Source organism: Penicillium riverlandense (assembly GCF_028828495.1).
Source record: "Penicillium riverlandense strain IBT 135883 chromosome Unknown utg000006l_segment0_segment0, whole genome shotgun sequence".
NCBI classification, from domain to species: Eukaryota; Fungi; Ascomycota; class Eurotiomycetes; order Eurotiales; family Aspergillaceae; genus Penicillium; species Penicillium riverlandense.
The window spans coordinates 508,295-528,494 of NW_026643197.1; the positions used below are offsets into that span (position 1 = coordinate 508,295).

General features: G+C 51.6%; 9 protein-coding genes across 9 annotated transcripts; 4 read left to right on the forward strand and 5 right to left on the reverse strand.

Moving 5' to 3' along the window:
• Window positions 1–286: 286 nt before the first annotated feature.
• On the forward strand, window positions 287–3,828 carry N7474_006445 (leucine--tRNA ligase CDC60; the record flags this gene model as incomplete). Its single annotated transcript, XM_057197855.1, has 4 exons — window positions 287–361; window positions 415–2,921; window positions 2,972–3,170; window positions 3,223–3,828. 4 exons carry the CDS (start codon window positions 287–289, stop codon window positions 3,826–3,828), a joined length of 3,387 nt encoding a protein of 1,128 aa, XP_057051295.1.
• A 190-nt stretch (window positions 3,829–4,018) lies between these two features.
• On the reverse strand, window positions 4,019–5,351 carry N7474_006446 (isopenicillin N synthase family dioxygenase; the record flags this gene model as incomplete). The annotated part of the gene is made up of 6 exons (XM_057197856.1): window positions 4,019–4,123; window positions 4,179–4,358; window positions 4,413–4,799; window positions 4,853–4,933; window positions 4,995–5,147; window positions 5,211–5,351. The coding sequence occupies 6 exons, from the start codon at window positions 5,349–5,351 to the stop codon at window positions 4,019–4,021; spliced, it is 1,047 nt and encodes a 348-aa protein (XP_057051296.1).
• Window positions 5,352–5,831: 480 nt separating this feature from the next.
• On the forward strand, window positions 5,832–8,282 carry N7474_006447 (Zn(II)2Cys6 transcription factor; the record flags this gene model as incomplete). The annotated part of the gene is made up of 7 exons (XM_057197857.1): window positions 5,832–5,878; window positions 5,941–6,209; window positions 6,621–7,078; window positions 7,127–7,165; window positions 7,224–7,292; window positions 7,346–7,590; window positions 7,640–8,282. 7 exons carry the CDS (start codon window positions 5,832–5,834, stop codon window positions 8,280–8,282), a joined length of 1,770 nt encoding a protein of 589 aa, XP_057051297.1.
• A 602-nt stretch (window positions 8,283–8,884) lies between these two features.
• Window positions 8,885–9,832, reverse strand: N7474_006448 (alpha/beta fold hydrolase; the record flags this gene model as incomplete). The annotated part of the gene is made up of 1 exon (XM_057197858.1): window positions 8,885–9,832. One exon carries the CDS (start codon window positions 9,830–9,832, stop codon window positions 8,885–8,887), a length of 948 nt encoding a protein of 315 aa, XP_057051298.1.
• Window positions 9,833–12,117: 2,285 nt separating this feature from the next.
• Window positions 12,118–12,939, forward strand: N7474_006449 (A4/G1 family peptidase; the record flags this gene model as incomplete). Its single annotated transcript, XM_057197859.1, has 1 exon — window positions 12,118–12,939. The coding sequence occupies one exon, from the start codon at window positions 12,118–12,120 to the stop codon at window positions 12,937–12,939; it is 822 nt and encodes a 273-aa protein (XP_057051299.1).
• A 371-nt stretch (window positions 12,940–13,310) lies between these two features.
• N7474_006450 (uncharacterized protein) lies at window positions 13,311–15,248 on the reverse strand (the record flags this gene model as incomplete). Its single annotated transcript, XM_057197860.1, has 1 exon — window positions 13,311–15,248. One exon carries the CDS (start codon window positions 15,246–15,248, stop codon window positions 13,311–13,313), a length of 1,938 nt encoding a protein of 645 aa, XP_057051300.1.
• Window positions 15,249–15,478: 230 nt separating this feature from the next.
• N7474_006451 (amino-acid permease) lies at window positions 15,479–17,361 on the reverse strand (the record flags this gene model as incomplete). The annotated part of the gene is made up of 4 exons (XM_057197861.1): window positions 15,479–16,602; window positions 16,653–17,019; window positions 17,075–17,145; window positions 17,205–17,361. 4 exons carry the CDS (start codon window positions 17,359–17,361, stop codon window positions 15,479–15,481), a joined length of 1,719 nt encoding a protein of 572 aa, XP_057051301.1.
• A 918-nt stretch (window positions 17,362–18,279) lies between these two features.
• N7474_006452 (telomere maintenance SDE2 family protein) lies at window positions 18,280–19,203 on the reverse strand (the record flags this gene model as incomplete). Its single annotated transcript, XM_057197862.1, has 1 exon — window positions 18,280–19,203. The coding sequence occupies one exon, from the start codon at window positions 19,201–19,203 to the stop codon at window positions 18,280–18,282; it is 924 nt and encodes a 307-aa protein (XP_057051302.1).
• Window positions 19,204–19,359: 156 nt separating this feature from the next.
• Window positions 19,360–20,155, forward strand: N7474_006453 (40S ribosomal eS10 domain-containing protein; the record flags this gene model as incomplete). The annotated part of the gene is made up of 3 exons (XM_057197863.1): window positions 19,360–19,490; window positions 19,540–19,660; window positions 19,721–20,155. Coding segments are annotated over 3 exons (687 nt in total), but the record flags the coding sequence as incomplete, so codon positions are not given.
• Between the last annotated feature and the right edge of the window lie 45 nt (window positions 20,156–20,200).

Here is a 20,200-nt window from a genome sequence, read left to right on the forward strand (position 1 = left end):
GCAAAGGGGCTAGCCCTCGTGCCAATGAATTTCCAGGACTGTTATTATATGAATAGGGAGAATCAATGGAGGATGTGGCTCTGCATTGCCCAAATTGTGGTCGTGATAGGAGTGTCGTGGAAATTGTTCCTGGCGGCGGCAGAAGTTGCGGTGCTGGGTCACGTGGTGCGCCTTCATTACCTTTTTGGACTCACAAATCGATAAGTCCGATTTTCCACAATTCAAGTCCAGCCCTCCACGCTGTGCATCTCGGGCTAAAGAGGCAAAAGACCTTGACTCGAGAATCATGGCAACCGCCGCAGCATCCGCTGCTGTGCTCGATCCGAGCAACGACACTAAAAACACTCTTAAACTCGAAAACGTTGCCCTGCCCCTCCCCCTCGTTGCGAACACACCATAGCTAACAGCTCCCAGACCGACAAGCGTGACTCCCTGATCGCAATTGAGAAAAAGTACCAGGCCCAATGGAAGGACAACGGGGTTTTCGAGGTCAACGCTCCCTCCTTTGCGGAGGCTCCTCAAGGTGCCATGACTGCCGCGGAGCTGCGTGAAAGGTACCCCAAGTTTTTTGGAACCATGGCTTATCCCTACATGAACGGTACCCTACACGCCGGCCACAGTTTCACCGCTAGCAAAGTCGAATTCATGACCGGAGTGGCCCGTATGGAGGGCAAGAGGGCCCTGTTCCCGCTCGGATTCCACTGCACCGGTATGCCCATCAAGGCATGTGCGGATAAGCTGCGCGACGAGGTCAAGATGTTCGGGCAGAACTTCGAGGGCTACAAAGAGGATGAGGAGGAGCAGGCCAAAGACAAGGCGGCCCCGGCGCCCACGCAGGAAGTCAAAGAGCAGGCTGAGAAGTTCTCGGGCAAGAAGAGCAAGGCTGCGGCCAAGACTGTGAAGATGAAGTACCAGTTCCAAATTATGCTGGCCATTGGCGTCCCTCTGGAGGATATCCACAAGTTCGCCGATGCTGCGCACTGGCTGCAGCACTTCCCTCCCCTTGCCATCCGTGATCTCGACAGCATGGGTGCCCGCGTCGACTGGCGGAGACAGTTCGTCACCACCGATGCCAACCCTTACTACGACGCCTTTGTTCGCTGGCAGATGAACCGTCTCCACGAGCTGGGCAAGATTATGTACGGCAGCCGGTATACCATCTACTCTCCCAAGGACGGCCAACCTTGTATGGACCACGACCGCACCGAGGGTGAGGGAATTGGGCCCCAGGAATACACTGCCCTGAAGCTGAAGGTGAAGGAATGGTCACCGAAGCTCCAGGAGCTGGTCAAGGGCAAGATTGAGGATGATGCCAAGGTCTACTTTGTCCCAGCCACTCTCCGCCCCGAGACTATGTACGGTCAGACGAGCTGCTTCGTTGGGCCCAAGATTAACTACGGCCTTTTCAAGCTGAAGGAGAAGGAGTATGTTGTCGTGACCAAGCGCGCTGCTTGGAATATGGCTTTCCAGGGCCACTTCTTTGACAACGGTCATTTCCCCAAGGCCCAAGATGAGCTGCCGCTGGTCTTCGAAGCGCCAGGATCTGCCTTCGTTGGTACTCTGGTCAATGCGCCGCTGTCCATGCACACTGAAGGTATCCGTATTCTGCCCATGGACACCGTCTCGGCCGCCAAGGGTACTGGTGTTGTCACCTCGGTCCCCTCTGACAGCCCTGACGACTATGCTACCCTGCTGGATTTGGCCAAGAAGCCCGAGTACTACGGCATTCAGAAGGAATGGGCCGAGCTAGAGATCTTCCCGCTGATCGAGACCCCATCCTATGGCAACCTGACCGCTCCTACCCTGGTCAAGCAGCTGAAGATCAACTCTCCCAAGGATGTCAACCAGCTTGCCAAGGCTAAGGAGTTGGCTTACATGGAGGGCTTCTACAAGGGTACCATGCTCGTGGGCGAGCTCAAGGGCGAGCCCGTCAGCACCGCCAAGGACAAGATCCGCAAGTCTCTGTATGATAGTGGCGATGCGTTCCCCTTTGCCGACCCCATGGGCAAGGTTGTCAGCCGCAGTGGAGATGACTGTGTTGTTGCCTACCTGGGCCAATGGTTCCTGAACTATGGCGAGAACGATGCCAAGTGGCAACAAGATACCCTGGATCACGTCGTGAACACCTTGAACACCTACAGTGCCGAGACCAGACACGGATTTGAGAAGAACCTGGACTGGCTGAACCGCTGGGCGTGCGCCAGAACGTACGGTCTTGGTTCCAAACTGCCCTGGGACCCTCAGTTCCTGGTTGAAAGTCTGAGTGATAGCACCGTGTACATGGCCTACTACACCATCGCCCACCTCCTGCACGGCGACCGGTATGGTGAGCAGATCGGCCCGCTGAGCGTGAAGGCGGAGCAGATGATCGACGAAGTGTGGGACTACATCTTCACAAGACGCGAGATCTCCGACGACCTGATCGCTAAAAGCGGTATTAGCAAGGACGCTCTGCAGCAGATGCGCCGTGAGTTCGAGTACTGGTACCCACTGGACGTCCGCGTCTCCGGCAAGGATCTGATCCAGAACCACTTGACTTTCTTCCTATACATCCACATCGCCCTCTTCCCGCCGGAGTTCTGGCCTCGTGGTGTGCGTGCCAATGGTCACCTTCTGCTGAATGGTGAAAAGATGAGCAAGAGCACGGGCAACTTCCTCACCCTGAAGGATGCAGTGGACAAGTTCGGTGCTGACGCGACCCGTATTGCTTTCGCCGATGCTGGTGACAGCATCGAGGATGCTAACTTCGAGGAGGCTGTCGCCAACAGCAACATCTTGCGCCTGTTCACCCTGAAGGAGTGGATTGAGGAGGTTGTTAAGGATGACACTCTGCGTACCGGCCCCGCTGATGCTTTCGCCGACAAGCTGTTCGACAACGACATTAACAGCATAGTCCGCGAGACCCGGAAGCACTTCCAGGAGTAAGTTTGTTTGACTCTGATCAGCTTCTAGTTTGCTAATGTCCACCTAGCACCGACTTTAAGCTTGCTCTGAAGTCCGGTCTGTATGACCTGACTAGTGCGCGCGACACCTACCGTGAATCCGCGACTGCTGCCGGCGTGGGTATGCACCGGGATATCGTCCTGCGTTACATTGAGATGCAAGCTCTTATGCTGGCACCCATTGCCCCCCACTGGGCCGAGTACATTTGGCTAGAAGTCCTCAAGAAGGTCAGTATTTCTATTTCTATTGCCCATCTGCCCTATTCTAACATCCCACCAGCCCGAGACGATCCACAACGCCAGGTTCCCCGAGGTTCCCGAGCCCTCCCCCGAGCTGTCCGCCGCACAAGCGTACGTCCGCGGCACCGCGTCTTCCATCCTGTCGTCGGAGGCAAACTTCGCCAAGAAGCTGTCGAAGGGCAAAGCGTCAACCTTTGACCCGCGCAAGCCCAAGAAGCTGACCATCTTCGCGGCCAAGAAATACCCCACCTGGCAAGAGAAGTACATCGACCTCGTCCGCGACGCCTTTGACGCTCTCAACGTCTCCATTAATGACAAGGAGCTCAACGCCAAGGTCGGCAAGCTTGGCGAAATGAAGAAGGCCATGCCTTTCGTCCAAGTCCTGAAGCGCCGCCTGGTCCAGGGCCGCGAGGCTCCCGAAACTGTCTTTGAACGCAAACTGCCCTTCGACGAGTTCGCTGTTCTCTCCGAGATGCTGGGTGGTCTGAAGCGTACCGCGGGCTACAAGGAGATTGAGGTTATTGCTGTTGATGAGGGTGGCAAGACCGGTGAGGTCGTGGGCACTGGTGAGAAGAGGGAGGGCCTGAGTGCTGAAAGTGCGGTACCTGGGCAGCCGACTTTCCAGTTTACCAACGTGGATGAGTAGACGATTTCGTTGTTTTGCAAAAAGAGCTATGTTTGATGAGTTTATGTGGTTAAGAAAATACAAGAAAGAATTTTTATATTGTTTTTGCCGTCTTTCGGTCATATCCAGGAATATTATATAGCTTTGACGTTCCTGCAAAAGTCGAGCCCAAGCAAGCCTTGCACCAAGTTCAAGTTTGAGCCTGATGAAGTCATTTCAGAACCTGCCGAGAATACTTTTCGTATAAATCCGGGTACCATCTTCTCCCAACATCAGGGTGACTTAGTACTCGATTCCTGAGTGTTGCTTCTCCAAACTATGAGATATAGTTAGCCTCGACTCCAGTCTTGAAAGGGCATTGTCGAACATACACATGAATATAAGGGCGACAGGAACTCGCTTGCGACATCCACGTCTCGTTTCTCCTTATCATCCGAGACCGGAATGTGCTGCACAATATGCGCTGCGGACTCCCTGAGCTCGGCTAAGGTCAAATCTAGCCTCACGCCCAGAAAGAAGGGAATGCTGAACCGTGCTCTTTGTGTAGGGGCCTGTAACATGAGCTTAGCATTTCTCCAGGGCCGCCATAGTTGTTCTTGACTGACTAGCACGCGGTGTGTGGTAGCCGCACAGACTCCGCCAGTGATAGCCTCAAATCCCTGCTGAATATTGACAACAAGGCTTCCCTCCACAGGCGGCACATCGATCCACTGTCCGTTTTTGTTCAGAACTTGTAGTCCGCCTGTATTATCTTGGGAAAGGAACGTGAAGAGCCCTGTCGAGTCCTTATGCGGACCCACACCCTGCGAATTAGGTGGACTGGCAGGATATTTGACAAACTTGAGTCGATCCATGTTACCTTTAAATTGGTCAAAGGTAGCAGGTGGTAGCGATAGACATTCTGCTACCAAATGCATGAATCTCTGCGCCAGGCTCCCGGCCTTGGTGAAGTATTCTTCAATGGTCTCTTTGGCACCAGGGGCGTCTGGGTACTTGGGGAGAAGATCAGCGTAATGATTGAGACAGGTGTAAGATTGGTACTTACTTGGTTTGGGCCTTCAAGCTGCTGCCAGAAAGGATCGTCTTCTCTCCACGGCCTTACACCAGGAGAGCCAAAATCGAATTGCTAACAGGTATTGTTATTACCCATTCACCGGAAGATAATGAAATGACCCTAGAGGGCATACCTCACGGAAGTCGGTCTTTGAAGCAGTTGTTTCAGCACCCAGGCGTGTATAACCCAAAAAGGAGGGCGAATTTATCATGTCACATTTCTCCTTCACTTCTTTAGATAAAGCAAAGAGCTCCGGGATCCGCTCATGTGTGCTGTGGATGAGATCCTGTATCATTGGGCCAGAAGTCAGTACTACGAGCTAATCAGACTAATTGAATATTATTATCACCTCAAGTCCGGTGTTCGTCAGGTACAGAAATCCCACTAGGAAGATAGCCTCGCGCAATTTGGCCAGCTCCTCCTGTTTCGTAACTGGGTTGTTCAGTCGGTCAAAGTCCACCTTCGGAACGGACGAGAAGGTGTCTACCATTATGGTAGGTGTGGTTGGAAACAATGCGTTGCTGGATACAGGCCGAGGAGGAATGGCTATAGCCCCGCGCCTTCGGAGGAGCTGTCAAATAGTTACCAGGCGCGACTGACTAAGAGGTGCTTATTGGGCTTCAAGCTGCCCGCATGAATGACCAGTGGAGATTTAAGGAGATTAGCTCGTGTCTTGCTCCTCACGAGAGGTCCATTTCCGGTGTTTGATTGTGATCTTCGGTGTTTGGCCCACAATCAAATGCCGAACGGAACCGACGTCAAGCGAGAGTAGAATGCTAACTAATTTCTTATGCACTTTGAAGTTTGCCCTCTGCTTACCGGAACCAGATTTCATTATTTACGGATTCTGTTTAGAAAAAAAAAGTCGACTCTTTTGATGATGTCGATCGGTGCGACGCTTGTTTCCTCCGACCCGCCGTTCTTTCCATTCACCTAGAGAGCTAAGACAGAGCAGGAACGCGCCGAAATCATGACTCGAGCTAAACCTCCTGTAGTAAAGGCTGCATGTCTTGTATGGTAAACAAGATGCTCTTTCCCCTTGTTAACTCCGTCATAATAGGGTTGACAGAAAAATATAGCCGCTCGTCGAAAACTCGCTGCGACGGCAAACAGCCATGTGGTAGTGTAAGCCCACCCCACCTCCATTTGTCCAAGACCAAGCTAACCCATCATCAATCTGTCAGTGTGCCAGCAGGGGGCGAGACTGTAGCTACCGGCCCAGTCGTAGGGGTGGTGTCCGAAGAGGTGCAAGATATGCAGAAGAGCAACGTCGTCGTCTTGAGCCAGAGAACCTACCCTCTTCCTTTTCTCCTACCTCACCTCCAGAGATTACCGAGAGCCTTGGTAAGTAAGTCACTATATTCTAAAATCTGTCCTTTTCTGACTGCTTGCTAGATCCTGCCTTGGATAAGATGATAGGATTGGTTTCTCCATTTGCAGGTCTTCACAACCTTGATTTGTCCTCAGACAGCGTGTCTGATACAATCGGAGGCGGACAATTTTGGGAACAGTTTACCCCAAGTACTGAAGCCCCCCATAACTCGGTGCCCGCTGCCGATATAGAGCAACCAACCGCTAGAGCATATCAAAGTGAAGCGGCCATGTACGCCAAGAACCCCCCAAAAAAGTCGAACTTACTGATATCTATGAGACAGTGTCAATGCTTACTACATATATATTCACTTATATCTCCCATTATTGCCGCCACCAACGGAACCAAAGCACAGAGATTCATATGGGTTAACTCGACCTTCGACAGGATCAATCGAACCCAAAAAGACGGACTTGCCTTATTGGCCAACGTCATCTTTGAGCCTCGCCTTGTCTGCGATCCTAGTCCTGATACCGCCTTCTCAAGTCTCCACCCCAATGACTGAAGCAAACGTTGCGCTAAGACGGTCATACGCACATATGTTTGCCCAGGCAGCACTGGCAAGTGCGGAAAATGAGATTGACAGGATTGGGCCCATGTCAAGTCCGGGTGTTGCCCTACCTCAAGAAAGAAGCCATTTGCATCCCATGGTGCCTTTCCAGCTTGATCCAATTTTGGCCCTTGTGATCCTCACCATTTATGAATACTGCCAACGCGGCAATGTCTCCAGAATGAGGGCTCGAATCAACCAGGCTGTGACTACGGCTATGGATATGTCTCTCCATGAGCTTGGGTTGACTACAACAGAATATTCAGAAGCGCAACGGCGCGCTTGGTGGATGATTGTGGGTTTACATGAACGCTGTATGCCCTGCTGCTAACTTAATTATTAGATGTTTGTGACTTATCAATCTTCCAATCTTCATCTTGCAGTAGGATCAAATATTCTAGCCCGATCTACATGAGAATTTCCACTGACAATCGACGCAGCCACCGGTGATTACTGCAGAGGATCAACGCATCACGACCCCCTTCCCTCAGTTTGACATGCATCTAGAGGTATCCTCTTATCTTCAAAAGTAATGACCACCCTTTACTGACCCTTCTATAAGCCCTGGTGCTTCATTATAAGGGTCCAGAAAACCCTTTATGCGTGTAACCAAATGGCTCGAAGGCCAGAGCGTGTGATCGAGGCAGTGCCTCCACGTGATATTAGCACCGAAATCAGAAATCTGGATAACCAAGTTGTGTCCTTGATGAGCGAATCAGATCGCTATCTTCGAACAGGATTTGACCAAGGAGATGAAGCTCTCGTGGCCGAAAATATGTGGAGAATCAGTCGAATTCTCATCTATACGTGAGATTTATCTTCAATCACATAATTCTACACTTGCTGACTTTTACAGTGCCCGAATTCGCCTGCATCGTTCCAAAGCTTTCATGGATATCCCATTGTTCTTAGACAAATATTGTGATCTTACCTCGATCAACAGCCACGGCTTCTCGCACGACACAGCCACTCCTTCGTCCTCTCGAGGAATAGAGCGCGATGAAGATTTCCCGTTTACAGAACAAGAATCATCTCATATTTGTCTGAAGGCTTCTCTCGTGGTTGCGAAGGGTTTCCGCGACTTGGTACACCCAAGCGCTTTCGGTGGAGACACAACTGAGAGATATCCTCTGAGCAGTAAAGGCATTTTTTCAGACTTAGAATATCACAAATATCCACACAGCATCCCTTACTTCGCATGCTGTGCCATGCAAAGCTCTTACGCTCTCCTCATGCTCGTCCACAGATTACGTTCAAGTCTCGCGACTGATCGCCTGGGAACATGTTACCATCTCCTCAACAAGCCCGAGCCTGCTACAGAAGCTTCTGATGCTGAACGGCTAATCGAGGAGCTGCGTCATGGGGTTGAGCTTCTAAGTGTGTCTTTGGAACCCGATGTCGTTTTCGAAGGTGTTGGGAGAATGGGCCGCGAAATCAAAAGCTCATACTCGGCCGCTTTTCAGATTACGCTGGGATTGAGAGATCATGGCTCAAAGTGATGATACGATACTGGGGTCTGAGTCTGGTGTTTTCTTAAAAACAAAAAACCTCGGCCGCGCCTGCAAAAAGAGGAGTGTCTGCTCCTGCAAGACCAGGTACCAATTCGAGCTATAGTGCTAGTACAGACAGTTTTCTGGCAAGGTGCCCTATCTCCCATATAAACCGGCTTTGGTTTTCTTTTGCTCTGTTAATCTAAAACGACCGTTAAGTGATATAACTATACGTCGGGCAGGAAAATAAAGTCCGCTAATTCTTAGGGTTACACGATTTGTCGCTCGGCATTTGAACTTAGGGCCTGGCATGATGCCATGAAAGACCTACGTTAAGACCATAAAATTGAACGTCTTCTCCATGATATTAACTGAATTTCAATTTTGGCCCGCCTTAATGTGCTCAAAAACCACCTCCCTTGGACTCGAACTCCACTCATCGTTACTGCCCCCATGAGCGGCGCCGCCGCCAGCAAACTAGCGGTGGCTGTCACTCGCGCTGGGGGTTTAGGCAAAATGGTTTCATGGACTGTATTCTCACGTTGAGAGCGAGACAAAGGAAGCGATAATGCAGAACACCAGCTAGAAAGCACCCTCTCGATACACCCTCTTCATACCTTTTTCAGGTACTTAGACACGAATGCCGAGACTACCTGCACAAAGCCCTCGGGATTCTCTTCCGCAATGTAATGGGCAGAATTTTCCACCGTCGCAACCTGCACATCACCACCATAAACCTCATTCACCATATCCTTAGCCTCGGAAGCATGTCGACTTTCCGCACCACTTAGAATAAGCGCGGGCCGCATACACTTGCCTTTCAGACGCAGTGACTCGAGGTTTTCTTTGGCATCCTCTTCAAACGCTCGATATACTTCAAAGCCACACCGAAGAGCTCCCGGTTGCGAATATTGCAACGTGTAATACTCGAGGTCAGTAAGTGATATGGCGTTAGCGTTAAAAGTCTGTTTAGAGAAAAAATGATTCAGGTACATTTTCTCCCTCCCAGCGACAAGTGATGGTGCCAGGTCGTCAGGTGCGCAATGGAACATGAAATGGAACTGCTCCGGCATTTTTTTGTTTGCTTCGTAGCTGGAAGTTCCGGGAAGCGGGCATTCGCCCCAGATAACACTCGCCACATGTTGCGGATACAGCGAAACATATGCATGTGCAATCATGCCACCAATGTCATGGCCGACCACATGAATCTCTGACGCAATTCCAAGATGGTCGTTAACGAGAATGAATAGATCTCGAGCCATCGTTGACTTTCTGAAATCGTGAGATGGATGCGATGATTGTCCAGCCCCGCGGTAGTCCGGGGCTATTACACGGAAACCTTTATCAGCGAGTGGCTGTATTACATGCCGGAATTGGTAAGAGGTTTGGGGGAATCCGTGAATTAGGAGTATGACTCCCTTCGGCAGCGAAGTGGATGGCGGTTCGCAGTCGATGTAGCTGATCCGGACCAACTGGGCGTCGTCATTCGACGTTTTGATCCAAGCATTGCGCTTTTTCCAGTTGGGAGGGAAAACACTGGATTGAATATCGTGATTCATGGCTAATGAACTCCGTATTGGAATTTCAGCAGAACGGAAAAAGCCAAAGCGGCTGCATAAACAACCACAATATATACTGCTCGAGAGTGACTCGTAGGTTGATTTATCAGCACTTCTTATATAAACATTGTTGAGCTGGAACCATATGACGAGTACATCCGTATGACATCATAATCCAAGTTTTGCTTGAACAGAACACCGCATACATAGACTCTACGAGTATTCGCCCTCAAATGATAGGCATGACGGAGAGGATTTCCCGATGCGCAGAATTTGGCAGGTTGGGAAGTCTTGCCTCATTTGTTTCCCCGCGACTCCCAATGGACTTCACATGGTGGATAGAGGAACGTTACCACCCACCCTCCTTAGGTTCGCTGAAGAAAAGGAGAAAGGGTCATCTGTGGCTCCTGCATTGATTATATTTTCCTCTTAAATTATATTCCCTCTGGACTTCGAATGCTAGGAATTCCTTGACCGTACCCTACGGAGATAAGCTCACTGGTTATGGGAACCAAGAGTGCCGCAACGCAATCCCAACACTACAAACTGGTATGCCATGCTGATATATATAGTCAGAGCGAAGGAAATATGCGTTATCCATCACTAGAACAGACTTGGGCTCTGGCCATTTCGCTCCTCAATGAAACCATCCAAAACCGAAGTATCGCTTGAGCCTTAGAACACTTGGGACAGAACGATCCCATCCTAGGAATACCAGGGCAAGATCTGGTGAGGTTGATCGCCATGAAATTTGTATACCTGGACCGGTGCTGTGCCGAGCACTGACCAACCTATTCGCCTAAAGCCAGTCCTTCGCCCGACTCGTCAATCGAGAAGGCAGCATGAAAGTCCACCCAGTTGTCAGTTACGAGTGTCTTCTTTGCAACGAATGCTATATGTTCTCAATGAATTCCTCGTTTTCTACCGCGTTCTAATCGTCGTAACCCCCGACTGAAACCGGAGGATAAAGTTTCGCTTTCCGAACAGGAGAAAGTGAATAAACAAACAATAAGAACCGAACCACGGTTAGCCATTTTGTGCCGAATGTCCCGAAGTCATCATTCGTCGCCGTATACTTACATGATCTTCAGGTAAAGGAAGTGACTCGTGCATTGACTAACTGTAATGGTGGCCTGGGCTTGGCCAAATGTTATAGGGTAGCCTCCGAATTATGCAGATCTGTTTCAGGATAGGGATCTATAAACAAAATGTACGTTGACTAGACCTTGCATGTGGATACCACGTATAGACCGGCTATATTATTGGTACAGGGTCCTTCATCAGTACGTGGCAACGCTGCAGGAACCATACCCGTAGCTTAGCCTTGCCTGCTCTTCCCTCGTTGGGTAAAGTGAGATCGGGAGGGGTGGGTCGGATGCAGTAGTCGACGGCTTTCCTTTCCATTTTAGTACTGGGCCCTCGACGCGCCCTTGTCGCAATGCCATTCTGCCAGTTACAGCGGGATATATCCGTGAAAATACTATTCATGTTCACAGCTCGATGTACCTTTGGTTCAGAGTATCGTCGAAGCTATTTCCAATGCTTTATCAACTCACATAGATTTTTTTTTTTCAACGCGATCGTACCTGCCGCTACATACTCCATCGGGAAGAGCCTAGCAACAGCTAAGACATTATTTCAGGAACCAGTATGCAAATCAAATCTTTTGATACCTTGGAGATAACCGGACCTCCGACTTATCTAAACTTTCAGCGGTTGCATCCATGTTCCTAGCAATCTGGTTGGCGGTGTATACTTGTTGATCAACCCCAAGGACCGGGCGTGAGCCGTCGGACACCCAAGGCCTTCCGGAGCATGCTTGGGATCGAGTAAGGCACGGGCTGTGAACAGGAGTTAGATGTCGATCAAAAGATCTTGATAGGCCCTCTTCGTGGCTTATTTCCTAACATAAGCATGTGCATGCGGGGCATGTTTCATCGATCTTTCCAATTTCCAGTCAACGAATTTGAAAGGCACCGATCGGCCTCCGCAGACCCTAGTATTGTATATCAACTAGTCGGTCTCAAATTGCACGCCTAGTGGAATTATACTCTTTCAATGCTACCTCTTATGTTACATCGAGGCTGATTTGTATATGGGATCTGAGTATGGCAGCATACATTTATACTCGATATGGAAGAAGTTTCGTCTCATTGTTTCTGTATAGAAATACTATATAAAGAGTGCTAATTCCTCTACTGTCCTTTGGTATTCCAAGTCTTTTCTTTTTTGACCCAGTCTGTCTTTTATTCAAACGAACGCTTCCCAAGGAACGCTACTACATCATGAAGTACTCTATTCTCAGTGCCGCTTTACTTGCGACCTCCGCCGTTGCGGCACCTTTGACGGCGTCTCGCCAGGCGCGCGAGCAAGCTCGCCGTCTTCACAATGGCAAGGCACGTCACCAGAGTCACCCACCATATAAGCCTGGTACCCGCCAGCTGCTTCACCCGAGCAACGGCCACAAGGACATCATCCAGGAGCAGTACGATTCCAATTGGGCGGGAGCTGTCCTCGTTGGAACCGGATATACCGCGGTCTCTGCTGAGTTCCAGGTCCCGACTCCCCAGGCCCCAGCCGGCGGCGACTCCAGCACCCAGTACTGCGCCTCTGCCTGGGTTGGCATTGACGGGGACACTTGCTCCACCGCTATTCTGCAAACCGGTGTCGACTTCTGTATTCAAGGAGGCTCGGTAAGCTACGACGCATGGTACGAGTGGTACCCAGATGCTGCATATGACTTCAGTGGTATCAGTATCTCAGCGGGAGATACGATCCGAGTGACTGTGGATGCCTCTTCCACGTCGACAGGCAACGCCACGATCGAGAATACCTCAAATGGCCAGACAGTGTCCCACAGCTTTTCTGGCGTGCAGGGCGACCTGTGTGAATATAACGCGGAGTGGATCGTCGAAGATTTCGAGTCCGGCGGTGGCATGGTCCCATTTGCGGACTTCGGTACTGTGACCTTCACAAATGCTCAGGCCTCTGATGGTGGCTCCACGGTTGGGCCTGCAGGTGCTTCGATTATGGATATTCAGCAGAACAGCACCGTTCTCACGTCTTCGTCCGTTTCTGATAACAGCGTCACTGTCCAGTACAATTGATAAGTCCAGACTGGCCCAGAGCACCGGAAGCGAGCTTTCCGGAATGCACTTGTGAATAGCTTCAAATTGAATGTAAATAGTCTTTGAACTTCGGTTTATCTTCTCTGCTATGGGGGACCTCTGTAAATGTAAGCGGAGTGAGATCAATGCAGCCTCGGGTGACTTACATGGCGCATTTGCCATATCTCCACAAATAAAATTAGACACTCAACAACCCACTGTAGAACAAAGGAAGCCAGTGTTGGAGCATGTGTAAAAGGGAAATACAAAGCAAGAGTTGTGATATACTATTGCCCATGGCAATACCAGTCGCTATGCTAGAAAATATAATGTACATCGGGGCTAAAAATACAGAGAAAATCAGAGGACGTCTAATGAGTTCCGCTAGGTCGACGCACAAGTCGCGGCCTCTTGCGCCTATCTGCCTTGTGCTTCTCGGCAATGAACTCCCAACATTCCATAGGTGGCCGAATTCCAATGTTCTGCCCATTGGGACTGAATACCTCCACCTGGGGAAAGGGCTGCGAGTCATTCTCTGGGTTGGGCTTTGCGCGAACCTGCACGCTGACTTCAATCCAGCCGCATCCCTCAATGAGGATATCGGCTGACATCACGCGGTACGGCAAGCGGCCTGGAGTGACACCTCTGTCTTTCACGGCTTTTGCGAGCGTGGTGGGTAGATTTGAATTTGTGACATCCCACTCCAGATCAAAGACTCCAGCCGAGGATATCGAGGACCCTGTGCCTTCTTTCATGAGCACTGTTCCCGGATAGGTGCGCTGCTCGGTCTGCATCTCAATTGCCTTATCCGTCTTGGTGATGTGCGATTCAATGGGCACGAAACAAGCTGCCAACATGGTGTCTTCTGGATTAACCGTGGTGAGGCGCACAAGACCACCACCTAGGAGAAGAGATTGGCCAGGCTTAATTGTGCAACGCTCGGGCTTGATGCGTTTCGTCATGATCAAGTCGCGTTTATGTTCGTCGCGAACATGGTCTTCCAGTTCACCACGCTCCAGGCCAGGCAAGTCGATCATTTCTCCTCTGCCTCGACCAAACGGGATGCGAATGGGGGAGACGGTAGTCCCAGGCAAAGAAGACACGACTGGAAGGACCGGATATTGATCTTCGGCCGGGACAGGAGGCAAAAGACTATCGGAGTCGAGTTGAGTTGAGACCCCATCTCGGTGATGCTCCATCCACTCATCCATATTCTCAAGACTCTTCGAATCCTTTGGGAAACAAGCTTCAATAAAGCTGCTCTTCCCAACATTGGCCTTCCCAACCACCCAGACTCCTCCGCCATGCTCGCGGATTTCCTCTTTGACCTCTTTAGTCCACCAGCCTCGGTGCGCGCTGATCATATGCACGTTACCCAAACGCACGTCCTTTGCCGCCCGACCCAGAGCCGAGCGAAGCACTGAGCGAACATATTGCATCTTCGAGTCCACTTGCTCTTTCTTGGCAGCCAAAAGATCCGAACGCGTAATGATGAATGAGACCGTTGGGAGTTTTCTGCCGCGAAGGTACTTTTCGGTCGATGCCCGTCGGTTCAGACCACGCTGTTCCTGGGCCGCCAGTGCCCGATGGATCCGGGGCACCAGTGACATGGGGAAGTCGGCGGCATCAAGAATGTGGTAGATGCGGTTATGCTTATGTGGCGACTCGTCTAGGAACTCTCGAATAGCCAAGATGGATGGTTTGGGCGTAGTGACCGCCTTGTTGTGATGCGTAAGGTCATGGCACCGGTCACAAATGTGGGAAGTCCGTTTTAACGTATCTGTCTCATTCAGAATATCGGTTTCGTTCACTAAAATCTCATCTATGTTTTTGATTAGCGTCGAATCAAGACTGAGAGTAAACAACGATGTCCTACCATGAATAGGAGTGGGGACTGCTTGCTCCTCGCTGGTCTCGGATTCTGATGGAATATATTCTGCTGGGCCATCTGCATCCTGACCGTCGAGGGGACGACTCTGAGCGGCTAACAGCTTCCGCGTCTGCTTTCTGCTCGGATTGTAGTATCCCGGTTCATCCGGCCAAACGGTCTGGGAGAAGGCGCCGCATCCAGGGCAGCAGACGGGCAGGACCTCTGTTGCACGGATTTGTCTTTCGGAGATCTGTTCTTGCCGGAAAGGGGCCGTTGTAAAGTTGCGATGCAATCTGAGGATGAAGTGTGGAGAGTTTCCACGACCTCCTGGTGGCGCGACATTCAACGGAAATGCTGACGACAGTCGCAAGATCCTTGGGCTTGATCGCCAAACATCACATCGAAGGGCTTTTCGTACGGCAGCCCGGGAGCAGGACATGTCGGACAAATGCAAGACGAAGCTCCGTTTTTTCGCGCGATAAGAAAGTTGTTTATCGATAACGTGACTGGTCTGCGTGGGCTACCGTAGCCGATCTACACTTTTGCCGACAACACTTTCACAACTGCAACAACACATTGCATTGAATATACATTCTGCATTTACTATTAAACACCCTTGACAAACACCTACTACCACTCTATGCTTTCAATACAGCTTGCGCTCCCTGATCAGAATATAGAGCGGAAAAGTCTCGTGGGTGCTGCTTTGAACCATGCACCCCAGGTCGGATATTCGACCTTCGGTGGCAGGTCAACGTCCAAAGCACTGTCTCGAATATTGGTGAGGACATCCATGTCCTGCACCTTTATAAACCAGCCGCCACGTTCGAGCTTGGGGTCCTTGTTGATGCGCGTATAGATCTGCCAGCAAACGAAGAGGAGAATGATCAAAGGCAGGGCAAGGTAGTTCTCAAAGAATGACTCCGCGCTCATGGATGCAACTGACACATAAAATTCGGCGATCAGACACAGCACATTGAGCGCCAGGCCGATCCAGCTACCAATGACACCGAACGGGGCAGCATAGGCGAGCTCTTTGATATCGCGCCCGTTGTGCGCCCAGGCCTTGCGGAAGCGAATGTGAGCGAAGCAGATGCTTCCCCAGACGAAGAAGTCGGAGATACCGGCGAGCGCCAGCAGCCAGTCGAAAATGATGCCACCCGTGTTCGACGCCTCATTGATGAAGGCCAGGAATCCGAAGGCAATCTGCAGTGCAAGGCACCAGACAGGCCGACCAGCTTTGTCGACTTTCGCAAAGAATTTTGGAGCCATGCCTCTCTCAGCCAGGGCCTGGATGGTCCGGCTAGATCCATATGTGGCGGAGTTGGCCACGCTGATCACAGAAAGAGTGATAACTGCGTTCATGACAGATGGCAGACCCTTAATACCGGCATTCTGGATGGAAACAACGAATGGCGAAGCCTTGGTGTTGGCGCCCGATGATCCAAGAAGGTAGTCGGCATTGTACGGCACGATCAGACCGACAATGAATGTTCCCAAAACGTAGAAGAGCGTGATACGCCAGAAGACCTGCTTCGTCGCCTTCGGGAGAGACTTGGCAGGGTTTGCAGCCTCTGCCGCGGCCAGGCCACTCAGCTCAGTCCCGCTGAAAGCAAAGGCAGCCGTCACGAAGACCGAGCAGAACCCCTTGAAGTCCGTGAAAGCACCGGGAACGTGCCAATAGTGAGCTCCAATGTATCCACCTTTTGGTGCACCGCCGCAGTCGATCACGATCCCCAAGATGATGAACCCAATGAGTGCAATGACCTTGATCATTCCGAGGGCGAATTCAACTATAATTTGATCAGCAATGACCCGCCAGGACAGGGGGGGGGTTTCTTACCTTCACCATATCCTCGGACACCGAAGATTTGGATGGCGCTCAGAACCACAAGGAATACTGCGATCCAGATCCCGACATTTAGATCGTCTCGCCAGAACCTTATAGTGATACTAGCCGCTGTGAGCTCAAAGGGCAAAATGACCAGCCATTGGATAGCATAATCCCAGCCGACGGCGAATCCCCTGTTTGTGATGGTATTAGCGCCGACCTTCTTCTTTTCAATTCGTCGCAAGACTGACCATGATGGATTGATGAACCGGACACAGTAACTGAAGAAAGCTCCATTCTCTGGGTATAGGACAGCCAACTCTCCAAGCGCATGGATGGTCAACAAGAGCATAGCGCCGACAATAAGATAGCAGAGGAGCTGGAACTTTCGGTCAGCCTTTTCCTGAGTCTGCCAACTAGTCTGGTCAACATACCAGAGAACCCGGTCCTCCCTCTTGCAGAGCATTCCCAGTGCCGACAAACAGACCAGCGCCAATGGCACCGCCTATTTGGGGTGGTTTGTCAGTCTTGCCTTGCACATCCGGGCAGGTATGAGGTACACACCGATAGCAATCATTTGCATATGGCGACCCTGGAGATTCCGCTTCAAGGGATTGATGGCGCCTTGCTCCAAGTCATCGTGCGGCGGCACACTTTCCTCCGAGGCCGGCTTGACCGCCAGGTCCACCTTCTTCTCAACGTCTTGCTCAGAAACCGTCATGTTGTTCCTGGTGAATACCGGTTGTGACAGGAGATGCGTACACAAGGGGATGAGAGACCGACCCCTGTTCTTTCGGGAGACATTGACAATATATACCTGCCACCAAGTGCAGCAGGGGTTGCCCAGGAATCATACCATGGCTGGCGATACGACGGGGCACCCGCAACTCTCACCCATTCCAACCTAACCGGGACTGGGCTCGGACCGGCCACTGAATGCGATCAGACCGTCCGGGGCAGATAAGGCCTCTGTCCAACTATAATCTAGATATCAGCACCAATCACGACGAGAACGGGGCGCTCTTTGCCTGCTTGATTTGAGACTTCGCCCCAGTAATTGTTCTTTATCGGACCATTAGGTGTCCCTGCTTTGATACGAGGCTCGGTCTGTGTCGGGCTATCTAACCCCCCAGTCTGCTGCTATCACGACAGATCCTTTGCTTCAGAAATCAGTTGACCGCCAACACTCCTAGCCATAGGCTCTCTCTCTCTTTGTTTCCTATTCAAAATTAGAGCTGACCCTGACGGCCGAGACAGGCTTTTCACCCGTACAGGGCCCGTGTATGGCGTGCTTCCGGGGGAGATAAGAGCACATGGGTCAAACCTAGTTGACTACTGTTCTCAGCCACCACGAATCAGGGGCGGATGACACGCGAGAGCTTATCATGCGCCAATTGTTCTAGAAAATCCAGCCCTCCCGATCCTCTGTTGGGAGTATCCTGGGGCAGGGCAAAAAAACCCGAGTTGGGAAGGTCTTATCTACGGCTGAACGCCACCAGGAATATTGTTGTTACGTGATATTATTGGACCGCTCGACGATAGTTAATATGGATAGTTAATTTACAGGTAAATCACGCTCAAACCCCCTGCCAAATAGAACGCCGTCGTAGATCGTAAACCGCAATTTTGTTGTTAAATCTTAAGCACGCGCCTTGCCCTTGCCCTTGTCGGCGGATGAATCGACCTCGTCCTCGAGGTCAGAGTCACTCATAAATTCATCGTCATCATCGAACCCAATGAACTTCCGCGGGACGGTCTTTGGAGCGGGCGCAGATGGGCCCTCTCCGTGATTGGCTGCAGTGTCGTCGCCATCCTCATCCTCATCCTCCTCCGAACTGGATGAGGTCGACTGCTCACTGCCCTCACTAGCGCTGGTGCTCGACCCACCCAGAATCGCGTCCCGCAGGCTATCCGTCCAGGCACCATCCTTCATAGCCTGCATAACCGCCTCCCTGGCCTTCTCGTTCATTTCCTCTTTATCATCCATCCACTGCCCATCAATCTTATGTTTGCCACCGCCATTCTTTAGCTCGTCCTGACGCTTCTCTGCCATCTCCACCACAGCCTGCCATCTGCGCCGGCGTTCCTCTTTCTCCTTCTTGTCCATCTCGGGCTTGACGGCGAGGTACTCCGCCAGCGCTTTGGCTTCGTTGACGGTGCGCAGGCGTCGACCGTCGAGGTTGCGGCTGGAGCTGTTGTTGTCACCTTGATTGCGCTTGCGTTTGCTGGACATGCGGCCACCGGCTGCGCGCAGCTGCGACCCGAATCCACCCTTGCCGCCGCGTAGGGCGACAGTGAGTCGGAGCGGGAGGAGCGTAGAGGTTGTGGTCGAGTCGCCATTGTCGATAGATAGGAAGGACTGAAGGTTTTGAGATGAGGGGATGAGTTCTTTGTTGTTGGTCGTAGTAAGGGTGAGAGAGTGCAGTAGAGATGCGGATGGGAGGTATAAGGCGACCCGTTCTGTGAGGTCGGCGACGGTCGATGTCGAGGGCAGAGAAAAGGAGACAGTAGACGGAAGCGACAGTCCGGGGAAGGACGAGAGGAGGATATTGACGGGAGCCATAGTGACCGACAGTTGAGTCAAGCGGTAGCGGATGGAGATTCTGGGGTGTTGGATAACTGGAGGATGGAAGTCGATCCGATGGTGATCTCAGATATCATGCCCATGACTCAGCAAATCACATGACCATCACCCAAAGCAGTCTAGCGCACGATTAGGGCAGCAACCCTGACTATCACCGAATCGCACGACGCACTTTTGCCCAGCTCCACTCGGCTCGTCTCTCAAATCACCCATCCATTTCTGTTGTCAAAGCGATTCCACGAATTGCGCCAGGAACTCGCGACAATGTATGTGACTCTTCTGCGTCTCAGGAACCATCAACTAACCCTTCGCCAGGCTCATCCCCAAGGCCGACCGCAAGAAGATCCACGAGTACCTCTTCCGTGAGGGTGTGCTCGTGGCCAAGAAGGACTTCAACCTTCCCAAGCACAATGACATCGACACCAAGAACCTCTATGTGCGTCCTGAACAGCAACCCAACAAATACCCTCCAACTTGCTAATTGCCTTGCAAACAGGTCATCAAGGCTCTTCAGTCCCTGAACTCGCGCGGTTTCGTCAAGACCCAGTTCTCGTGGCAGTACTACTACTACACCCTGACTCCCGAGGGTCTCGACTACCTCCGCGAGTGGCTGCACCTCCCCGCCGAGGTTGTGCCCGCCACCCACATCAAGCAGCAGCGCTCGCACGCTCCCCCGCGCGGCATGATGAGCGGCGGTGATGACCGTGAGCGTCGTCCCCGTGCTCCCCGTGAGGGTGGCCGTGAGGGTGGTTACCGCCGCCGCGAGGAGGGTGGTAAGGAGGGCGGTGCTCCCGGCGAGTTCGCTCCTTCTTTCCGTGGTGGCTTCGGCCGCGGCCGTGGCGCTCCCCCTCCTAAGGGTAGTCACCTTGGTGTCCTGTCATCCTCTGCTCGGTCGTCCTGGGGTTTTTCTCTGAGGTGCGGTCCGGAGTAGGTCCTCGACATACGAGGATATGAAATGGACTCACTGGACGGATCC